At 43.3% G+C, this 10,246-nt stretch overlaps 2 protein-coding genes across 5 annotated transcripts in view; one reads left to right on the top strand and one right to left on the bottom strand.

Moving 5' to 3' along the window:
• Positions 1-636: 636 nt before the first annotated feature.
• Positions 637-9,614, bottom strand: MTX3 (metaxin 3). Of its 4 annotated transcripts, none has more exons than XM_033085741.1 (9): positions 9,506-9,614; positions 8,996-9,065; positions 7,448-7,524; positions 5,157-5,249; positions 3,945-4,127; positions 3,731-3,807; positions 2,726-2,883; positions 2,205-2,330; positions 637-2,015 (listed from the first exon to the last, which is right to left on the bottom strand). In XM_033085741.1, the coding sequence occupies exons 1-9, from the start codon at positions 9,584-9,586 to the stop codon at positions 1,876-1,878; spliced, it is 1,005 nt and encodes a 334-aa protein (XP_032941632.1). In that variant the 5' UTR covers positions 9,587-9,614; the 3' UTR covers positions 637-1,875. The 4 variants fall into 4 exon arrangements, with proteins under 4 accessions (XP_032941632.1, XP_032941628.1, XP_032941629.1 ...); XM_033085737.1 differs by having other exon boundaries at positions 637-909; positions 2,242-2,330; XM_033085738.1 differs by having other exon boundaries at positions 637-883; positions 2,242-2,330.
• Positions 9,072-10,246, top strand: part of THBS4 (thrombospondin 4) — a 46,937-nt gene continuing 45,762 nt past the window's right edge. Inside the window, exon 1 of the mRNA XM_033085735.1 lies at positions 9,072-9,512. Coding sequence (XP_032941626.1) covers positions 9,233-9,512 — 280 coding nt within the window. The 5' untranslated portion in view covers positions 9,072-9,232. The remainder of the gene's footprint in view (positions 9,513-10,246) is intronic.

Here is a 10,246-nt window from a genome sequence, read left to right as displayed (position 1 = left end):
CCGCAGCTCTGGGAGGAGGCGGGGGACCCGAGCCGCCACTGCCGTGGCTCGGGGAGGCGGCGGGGGGCTCCATCCCTGCCTGCCACCACAGGGCAGCACCGGGCCATGGTGACCAAGCCCAGTGGCAGCGGCGGCTGGCCCCCAGTGGCCCCACCGAGCGGCAGTGCCGGGCTGGGCCACCTGGCCCCGTCAGCAGCCACTAGCGGGCTGAGCCTGCACAGCCTTAGCCGAGCCAGTAAACCCCGCCCTGCCGCGGTTCTGTTACTATTTGGCAACTTTGTTGCACGCGGGTCCTCGCTGCGAACGACAGAGTGACTTATATTCAGGTGCGGCTTATTTATGGACAAAAAGCGAAATATTTGCCAACACCCAGAGATGCGGCTTATACTCAGTGCGGCTTGTATTCGTGAATTTACTGTACAGTAAAATCAAAACCTACAAAATAAAATAACTGAACATTCCATAAGCAGATTTTTAACTTTAGCAAACTTTTCTGCTAGGCTAAAGGCAAAAATATGCTGTACAAAATCATGTTAACATCTGCAGTAATACGCTTTGTTTAGCTTAGCTTAGCTTCAGCGTAGTGTGTGGCCAGACTGATCTATGCAATTTCTTAAAAGAACAGGGAGACAGAAGGAAGATTGTAAAGCTCTATTTCTTCTCTACTTGTACTCATTAGCAGATTCTTCCCTTGTAAAACATTCATGTGAAAAAAATTTACTGTGGCACTCAGCTGAGTTACAAAACACACATGTATGTGCAACAAGAGATGTCAAGGTGACAAACGACTCATTGGACTGCTTTCTTCTCCACCTGCAGCAAGCTTGAGCGTTGTGAGCTTCCGAGGTGGATGCTGAGGACTCTTACGAAGGTTGTCGTCCATCTGCAGAGAAACAATGAGAGCTGGATCTGGCAACAGCAGAATATAGATTATACTATTAGTCTTATTTGTCAGGGCTGCCATCATTAATACTGGGTTGGTGTACGTTTACTGCCAGGACCAGCAAAAACTGGTGCTTTGGTTTTTATCTGCTCCCAAATATATGCTTGTGTTAGAGCTGCTAATCATTCCCTTATACATGGTGCATCAAACCCAGGGCATCTGGATGTGCTTCTGTTCAAGCTGTTTGGTCAAGATTACTGAAGGAAGTAACACCAATTCTAAGAGGTCAAATATTGTACAATAATCAAATGCTGTGAGAAAGTAGATCAAGAGTCAAACTGCTAACATCAATGGATGCTTATGTATATTCAGCACCATGCAAGAATAAAACTCGAAATCAGAAAAGTTCTGGAGATGCTGAGTGATTTTGTATTAGTTACACATTGCAAAAAGTATGTAATAAAGTGTTTGTGATAAGACCTTTTTCAAAGACAGGATAAAACTCATCTCAGAATATAAACAATTCACATTTTCATAGGAAATCACTCCAATGCCCTGTGTGTAATGTGTTCTGAAAAAGTTTAGTTGGTACAGAATAAAAGCACAGGGGAGATCTGCAGAGGCTGCCTAGTCTATTCTGTTTCTTAAAGACAGGATCAGATTTTCCTCAATCATGCATGACAAATGTCTATGTAACCCATTGTTTAGAACTTCCACAGCCACACTTCAATGCCAGAAAAAGGATCAGTACTTAATGCTACAGAAGCTGATCATAATTAATGATCTATTTGACACACTGATCTTTGTCAGAAAGAAATGCCTTCTACCCTTTCAGTTAGAGTATTTTATCTGCTTGAAAAGGCTAATTCTTCACAAGTATTTTTCAGGTGAGTTGTATAGCTTTTGCTTGGTGCTGAGTGACAGCCTAAGAAAAAAAGAACATAAGAAAAAACAGCTAGATATAGAACAAGCAGGAGAAGAGTGACTGCTAGTTAGTTACTACAGCATGCAGCTGGGAGCAAGGAAAACTGGTGATCAGTCTTAATTTCTGAGTTTCGACCAATACATTTTCCTCCTTCTTTGCTGAATGTACACTTGCAGAAAGATACCACTCCTCTGTTGGTGTGCACACCTGCAAGACAATATTCTTTTGATAGTTCTAAAAATACTTTTTTAGTGCAAGGCTTCATTAATTCCTCCTTCCAAATGATGCAATATTCTTCCTGCCTCTCTACATCACGTAACTCACAAGAAAAGAAGTAATTAAAATGAAGTCCACTGTATAGCCATGCAAGGATATCTGTGAACAAGTAACCACAACAAAGCAGTAAAATTAAAGATACTGAAGCAAAAATAACCTTTTCAATCAAGTTGGATTCCTTATTTACAAGCTGTGTGAGTTTCTGCAGATTAGCATCTGCTGTATCCTGTCCAGCTGGAGAATGGCCTGGAGAGTGAAGGCAGAAAGAGTACGAGTGAAAAGGCATTTACAGAAACTTTTAAATTTTTAAAAATTAAACTCACATTGGAGAGAGACTTCATGCAGTATTTTTACACAAAGAAGAATTTAGGTGTAAAAGCCATTCCACATGAGAGAATCAGGAGTACTAAGCGTGAGCCACAGAGCTTGCCAATGCTTGACAGAATCTAAAACTGAGTATTAACACTTGCTTTTAATTTGGAATCCTTTCAGCCCAACTTCAGAAGTTTCTTCACTTCCCCAAACGAAGTCTAGCATAAACTATGTGAAATCTAATGTGCCTTGGTTCACAAATAGAATCCTAAAGTACTAATCCCAACAGGAATACAGATGACAAAAAGGAGAAAAGAAACACAACCTACCTGAGACAGTTAACCTGAAGTAGCAAGTTAAAATATCATCACAAAATCGACACAGATTGGGAAGCTGTTTCAAATGCTCTTGCAACTGTACCCTCGGGAAGCACACTTTATAAATTGGTGCAAGGAAACCAAATACAAAGGCATCCAAGGTGGTAGGCCTAAAAAGAGTGACACAAAAAACCACTGAAGTGACTTGAAATAAGACTTGTAAGACTTCTACAGCCTAGTTTTCTGTGTATGTCAAGTACAGCTCAGGACAAAATACAGTCAGCTCTTCTGTCACAGCACCTTTGCCTATCAACCTGGTAAATTCTTTGCACCAACTGTCTGCTCCTATACGCTCCTTTCGGCATCTCTTAACTAGAGACATGCTAGCAAGCTGAAACAGTAATGTCAGCGTCACAACACAGTCATGCTACCCCACATACTGATAAGCAAGACACTCTAAAACACCTTTCTGGCACCACAAAAGTCATGCTGGAAACCTGGGGACCAGGACCCTCCCTCATGGAATGGTCCAACTTCAACAGCTAAAGAAGAGATCATGCTTTTCAGGACCTGTTGGCTCTATGTTGCTGGCCCTATCTGCTTCCTGCTCTGCACACATACCTACACCCTCCCACCATGAGGGCAGTAGTAACACCTCAGCCTACAGCATTTTTTTCTACATATAAAGCCAGGAGGTGACATTCAGTGGCTAGGAAAGTGTTCTCTGGTGCAGCTTATATTTTCTTAGCAGTTGTGGGAAGCATTCCCCTCTCTGTGGAAAAAAGCATGATAAGAGAGACACCACATTGACTCAGTCTGACAATTTCATTTGTGCCCTGTTTGCTCATTCAGATTTATCTGAAAAGTAGAGTGTGAGACATGAAACTATTGGGAAGAACTTTTAACATTCTGACATGCTAAAAAGAAAAAAAAAGGTTCAAGTGTTCACAGAGTGGTGTGGTACCTTTTTTATTAGTCATTTACCAAAGTAATTTAAAAAAAACCAATCACACTTACGTATCTCCAAAGAAAAACTGAGATGTTCCCAATCTCTTCGACAGGAGATTTAGGCACTCCTTGGCATCCCTGTATATCTGATGAGACACAAGACTGTCTAAGAGTCCTAGGTTGGTATGCACAGCACCATTCATCATTTGACTGTGTAATAGACTGTTTCAGTTCTTGTCTTTGACAGAACCAACTTATAAATTCTTTACTGCACAACACATACCTGTGCTTCCACTTCCGTGAGAGTATAGAGTGGAGGGCCTCCCTTAGTCAGCAAGATCCTGTTCAGTGCTTCCCTGGACATCTTCCCAGGCAGATACAAACTCAGTGGGAAGGCAATCCTTGAGGCAAACCATGGCTTTGTCACACTGCAGTAATTTTCAGCCTCAATCCAGAAAGTGTGCAGCTGTATTATCAACATGAGGAAAAATGTAAGTGAAATTTGAGTGACATGAGTAGACACCTCGTGACAGTTGATATGCAAGACCTCGCTCAGAAAAGCAGAAGAACCATGAATTATTGTAATTTAAGGCTATCAGGCTCTGTAGAGGCATACACTAATCCTCTGAGCGTAGGAGTACATGAGAAAGAAACACCAAAGATCTATATGCATCTGCACAAAATTACATATTTACTATGTATGCACAGATACATACACACACACACGTTGTACATAGAAAACACATTACAAATAAAGTAGCAGACATACAGAAACAGGTTTGAACTTTCTGAAATTTTGTTTTGAAACTTTATATAAATCTTAAAATACAAGATGTTACAAAATTATGATTTTGAAACCAGGGTCAGCTGAAAAGGCTAGCTTATGATACCATCTGGTCAGAGTGTTTTTCCCCGTACAAACTGAAACCAAAGTGATTGAAGAAAACTCCGTGTCTGTGGGTCTTGTAGCTCCAAAAGTAATTACACTGAAATAGTAAGATTGCAATATACTGTAATATACTGTAATACACTGTAATACCGAAATGGCCATGTCTTATTTAAAACTGAAAAATTAAGCTAGTTATGGCATTTTAATTTATTAGAAGTTTTAACTCAACAGTTCAAAAGGCTTTCAGTTGTGTGTCTCACATCTTAATCAAAGATTTTTCAGAAAATCAAATTAAACAAAAAAATGGCCACAATAAAGGGTTTTCAGGATACTGTTTCCCAAAGACCAATAGAAAAAACCCCTAAGTGTCCTTTTAAAATGTCTTTCATAAATCTATTATTATTATTACTTTGATACTCCACAAACACACACTTATTTGCTTTTCAAAAGTTGCTAGGCATTATTTCCAAAAAAACAGATTAACAAAACAACTATGTTCCAGCCAGGGCTGTGGTTGAGAGACTGTAACATCTTTCACACTGGGCATCTCTTACAGCATTCAATTCCAAGTATCCTGACCATTACAAAGTATTTATTAATATTTACCAGAGCAGGAAGCAGTTTCTCTTCAAGTAGTGCAATATATGCCAGTGTATCAGCTCCTTGTTTTGCAGACAAATCGTAATCAGCATTGTACTTCTACAAATTAAAAACAAAAATAGTCTTACGCTGAACTTTCAAAAAACATTATCAATGGAAAGTTGCTTCAAACTTAACACCTATCAAGGCAGTAAATATATAAACAATTTTTGAAACAGAAAGCATGCACTCAGGAGAATTTTCCAACTCTGCCAAATCTTGTTGCATCTCGCTTTTCCACTTTCCCATTCCTAGAAGTTTGGGCCCTCCTATTTCCAAAATACAGTAATTTCACGAATACAAGCCGCACCATTTTGACTAAGATTTTGCTCCCACACCGGAAATGCAGCTTATACTCAGGAGCGGCTAATATATGAATAATTTTCTGACATTTACAACCTCAGAAGTGCCAGTCAGAGTGTCGAGCCGAGCTGCTGCAAAGTCGGCATTTTGCGATTGTTACAAATTGTTACTCTGTTGCACCGCGGGTGGAGCCTGGCTCCCTGCAGGCAGCACGGGGGGCGGGGAGAGAGGAGGGAGAGCTCTTTCCTTCCCTCCTCCACCACAGCCCGGGGGAGAGACGGGGGGGCCCCATGCCACCATCGCCGCAGCTCGGGGAGGCGGCGGGGTGCTCCGTCCCTGCCCGCCTCCGCAGGAGCGGGGGGGGCTCCGTCCCTGCCTGCCACCACAGGGCAGCGCTGGGCCAGGGCAAGTGAGCCCAGAGGCGGTGGTCAGCCCCCAGTGGCCCTGCCGAGCGGCAGCGTCGGGCTGGGCTACCTGGGCCCGTCGGCAGCCCCGAGCGGGCCGAGCCTGCACAGCCCGAGCCAAGCCAGTAAACCCCGCCCTGCTGCGGTTCTGTTACTATTTGGCAACTTTGTTGCACGCGGGTCCTCGCTGCAAACAACAGAACGGCTTATACTCGGGTGCGGCTTATTTATGGACAAAGAACGAAATATTTGCCAACACCCAGAGATGCGGCTTATACTCAGTGCGGCTTGTATTCGTGAAATTAATGTAGTTGTCTCCACCTATTTGTTTCCAAGGAAATGTCCAGCAATACAGAGGAAATTTTGCAATACTCAAGGATGTAGCAAACCTTTGGTAAGTCTCCATTGTTATTTTCCAAGAAGCACCTGACACTTCAGCAGGTGTAAGCATAAAAAAACCAAAAACATTCCCATATTTTGCTTTTCATGAACATTCCAGAAGTTAAGAAATTGGATGATAGCAATGTAAGGGAACAAACATACAGCTAAATTAATGCAGTTACTGACTAGACTTTTAATTAACATTACAAGGATTGAAAATTTGTGAGGGGGAAAGTGAGTAGATTTGCTTCATTAATTTATAAACAAAGGGCCAGTGCTGACACTTGAACATCTGAAAAGAAAGCATACAACTGTTGTACTTTAACATAAAGAGGTTTTCTTCCCCTAACATTATGGAACTTTTGTTATTCACATGAATACCAAGTTCAAATTGAAGCCAAATGAATCTGAAACTTCAGAATTTCACAACTGTCTAAACTTTCATCTCAAATGTAGTTTTCAGATTCTGTTTTTCTCCCCATGAAGATCTGAAGTTTCACTAACATGGCAGATCATCTGACCAGACAGATGTAAATGCAGAATAGTGGGCTAGAGGACCATCTTAGGAATAAAAAGATGATGCCATGGTTTATTACATATCTTTATACTTTGTGAAAAGAAGAAATTATACACGTTTACTCTTTGTGTATAAAACATTAAGACTCCTACAAAAGGCAAGCAAGAGGAAATAACCTGGTGTGCATCAAGAAACATCTGCCAAAATTTTCATTTTTCATTTCAGCGATAGAAAAATTACAAAGGTTATGAACTATGCTGTATGCATTATCTTTCAAAAAAAGAGCACTGGGAAATAACCCATTAAAACTATTAACCTAAACTGTGATATCCTAGGTCTGCAAAGTCAAAATTACATTAAAATTGCTATAATTACAAGCAGGGTGATCAGTAAGAAACTGCTCAATTAGGGACTAATTATTGTCCTTTTCAATTAAATTTTTTCATGCTTATTTTTAAATCTTTCACACAACTAGTGATCAAACTTTTATAGAGCAATTTCTCATCCACCATTTTGCAACTGCCATGCATGTACGAGAAACAGAAAAGCACTGGGTCTGAATTAAACTTCAGGTTTTTGGAATCAATGTACAAAGGAGACTTGCAAGAGCCACTGCAAGTCAAAGAAAACAAATCTTTTTTAAAGAGGCCTACCTGCCTTCTTAAGAAGTTTAGTATTTTTGCTGGCTGAGAAATAACAATGTCTTGTGATACCAGGACTGGCAGATCTCCTAGAAGGCAGAAATAATACAGTCAACAATTTATATGGATCAGTTCTAAATAGAAAGCAATCAAGTCACTGTATGTACCTTCCTCAATAGCATGCTATGACTTTCCTAACACGCAAACATAAACATAAAATTTTACATAGCAGGCGAGTTCCACTGAGGTTACAAATACTCTTGGTCTACTGTGGCCTTTACTAATAATAAACATAAAAAGGGCAATGTCAAATCAGACTGAAGCAAATGTTTTTTACTAGGTATCCAATACTTTAAAAACCAGGTTACTTGTCCAGATTTCAGACATTCGTCTTAAGACAAAAATTCCAACTCAGTCCAACTGCTCTCTCAATTCATCTACATCAGAGCCTCTTTTCAATTTTTTCTCTGTCCTTCCCCTCCAAATCCAATTTAACCATCTTTTTTTCTCTAACCTTGCTGCAAACAATGCCCAAGCTACCACTGCATTATCATAAATTACTCAAAGAACTAAGTACTTCCCCTCAGCCAGAAGTTGACAGGACAGTCTTTAGTTGCAAGATGGCAGGATCAAAGCCTGCAGAGTGCAAAGTCTCTGTAACATGGGCTACCTTACAGCACATTCACAACAGAACTCCCAGAATGAGCCCAACAGAACAGTGCTAGATAATATTTAAATTATCACCAACAATTACTAATTAAACTGTTTTCTGAATTGATTTTATGTATTTTCCTTATTAAGATAGCCACTACATTTCTAGCAAGTCCACCCAGCTACTTCTTCGTATCTTCCCCTAACAGAAAACAAGACACTGAACAGCAAGAACCAAAGGCTCAATTTCTGCATGAATACAGTACTGCCTGAACTGATAACGTGTTTAAGTGTGACAGAGGATTTTAACCCTGCAGTGATTTTACCTCTCTTAAATACACCAAGACAATCACTGCTGAGCAAACAAATAAGCAATAAATAGAAGCATCCAAAACAAAAAAGTCCTTTCTGCTTACCTTCACCTTTTCTCAGTCAAACCCTCTAATTCAGCACAATACCAAACAATCCAGCAAGTGTAAGCTGTACTTGCTAAGGCTCACATTCTGCTTCCAACTGTACCAACCCATTAAGCCACAGGTAAAGCAAGAGGTCTTCCATACACGTCTAGTTACTACCTTTATAAATATGAAAAGTGCAAAAAGATTACAAATTTGTTTTCACTATACCATCAGTTCAGACTGCCTGACTCAAAAAGTTATGTGCTTGGCACTACTGCTTTGTTAACTGTCTGCTGCCTCACCCATACACATTTTAATAAACTGTCCTCTGGAGCACTTTATTTATGACTTCCAATACTTCATTCTCACGAAGTCATCACACTTGATCCTGTGAAGTCATTTAATTGGGGCTGACTGCACTCATGAACGCAAACACAATGCAAACGCAGAAACTGTAACCTACATTTATAACACGTTGTCATTAGAGTAATAAAGGCTGCAAAGATGGTACCTTTCGGAGCTCTCCACAAGTTATTTATAGTATTCACTGTCAGGGGGGCACCAGAAAATTTGGCGTAAGCCTGCAATAAAGATTGGAGGGCAGGGGAGAAAACCTGTCACAATGTGTAAGAAAGGCATAAGAGAGCTTCAGAAGTAGTGTCAAACACCTTCGTGCACTGAGGACCAACCGCCAGCAGGTGCGCGACGGGTTTCGGTCGAGCTTCATTGCCCTAATGCGGCTCAGGGAATGCAGGGCACAGGCACGGCAGCCCGCGGGAAGAACGGCAGTGCCGCCGGGAAGGGCTCCGAGTCCCCGGGAAGGGCGGCAGCACCGCCCGCGTCTCCCGCGGGGAAGGAGCCAGGCCCGCGCTGCGGGCCCAACACCCCGCCTCCCACCCCCGGCCTCTCCCGAGGCAAGAAGGAGCCCCGGGGACGTCCGTGCGGGCGGCAAGCAAGTCCCGGGATGCCGCCGCCGCTCCCTCCCTCCCTCTCGGGCCGGGCAGTGGGCGCCGCCCGTTACCATGACGGTGAGAGACTCCGGGTGCAGGGACGGCAGCCCCCAGTCTCCTCCCCAGCAGCTCAGCTCCATGGGAGCCGCCATCTTGTCCGCCGGGCAGCGCGGCGCTGCTCCCCCCGCGTGGCGGCGCCCGAGCGCCCACGCGCGAGGCGCGGGGCTCGGGGCGGGAGGGAGGCGGGCCGGGAGCGCCGCCCGCAGGGACCGGGCCGCGGGGCTGCCTGCTCCGGGGAACCGCGCTCCGGGGAAGTGGCGGAGGCACCGAATCCAGTGCGTCCGAGAAGGCCTGTGAGGTCATCGCGACCAACTTGTGGCCGAACACCGTGTCAACCAGACCATGGCACCAAGCGCGTTTTTCTTGAACAACTCTAAGGAGGGTGACTCCACCACCCCCTGGGCAGCCCATTCCAGTGTCTAATCACCCTTTCTGTGAGGAAATTCTTCCAAATGTGCAGCCCAAAGCTCCCATGGTACAGCTTAAGACTGTGTCCTCATACGACCCACGTCCTTTCCCATGAGGACAACCCCCGCTCGGCTGTAGCCTCCTTCCAAGTGTTTGTAGAAAGGGGTGAGGTCTCTCCTGAGGTGCCTCCTCTCCACCAGGCTGAACAAACCCAGCTCGCTCAGTCCCTCCCCACGGGAATTGTGTTCCTGAGCCTTTCACAGTTCTCCTGCCCTTCTCTGGATTTGTTTCAGCCTCTCAATGTCCTTGAATTGAGAACTATCTCGTCTTGTCACTACTTGCCC

Source organism: Catharus ustulatus, chromosome Z, assembly GCF_009819885.2.
Source record: "Catharus ustulatus isolate bCatUst1 chromosome Z, bCatUst1.pri.v2, whole genome shotgun sequence".
NCBI classification, from domain to species: domain Eukaryota; kingdom Metazoa; phylum Chordata; class Aves; order Passeriformes; family Turdidae; genus Catharus; species Catharus ustulatus.
Note: the sequence above shows the minus strand (reverse complement) of the source record. Positions and strands in the feature narration are given on the sequence as shown.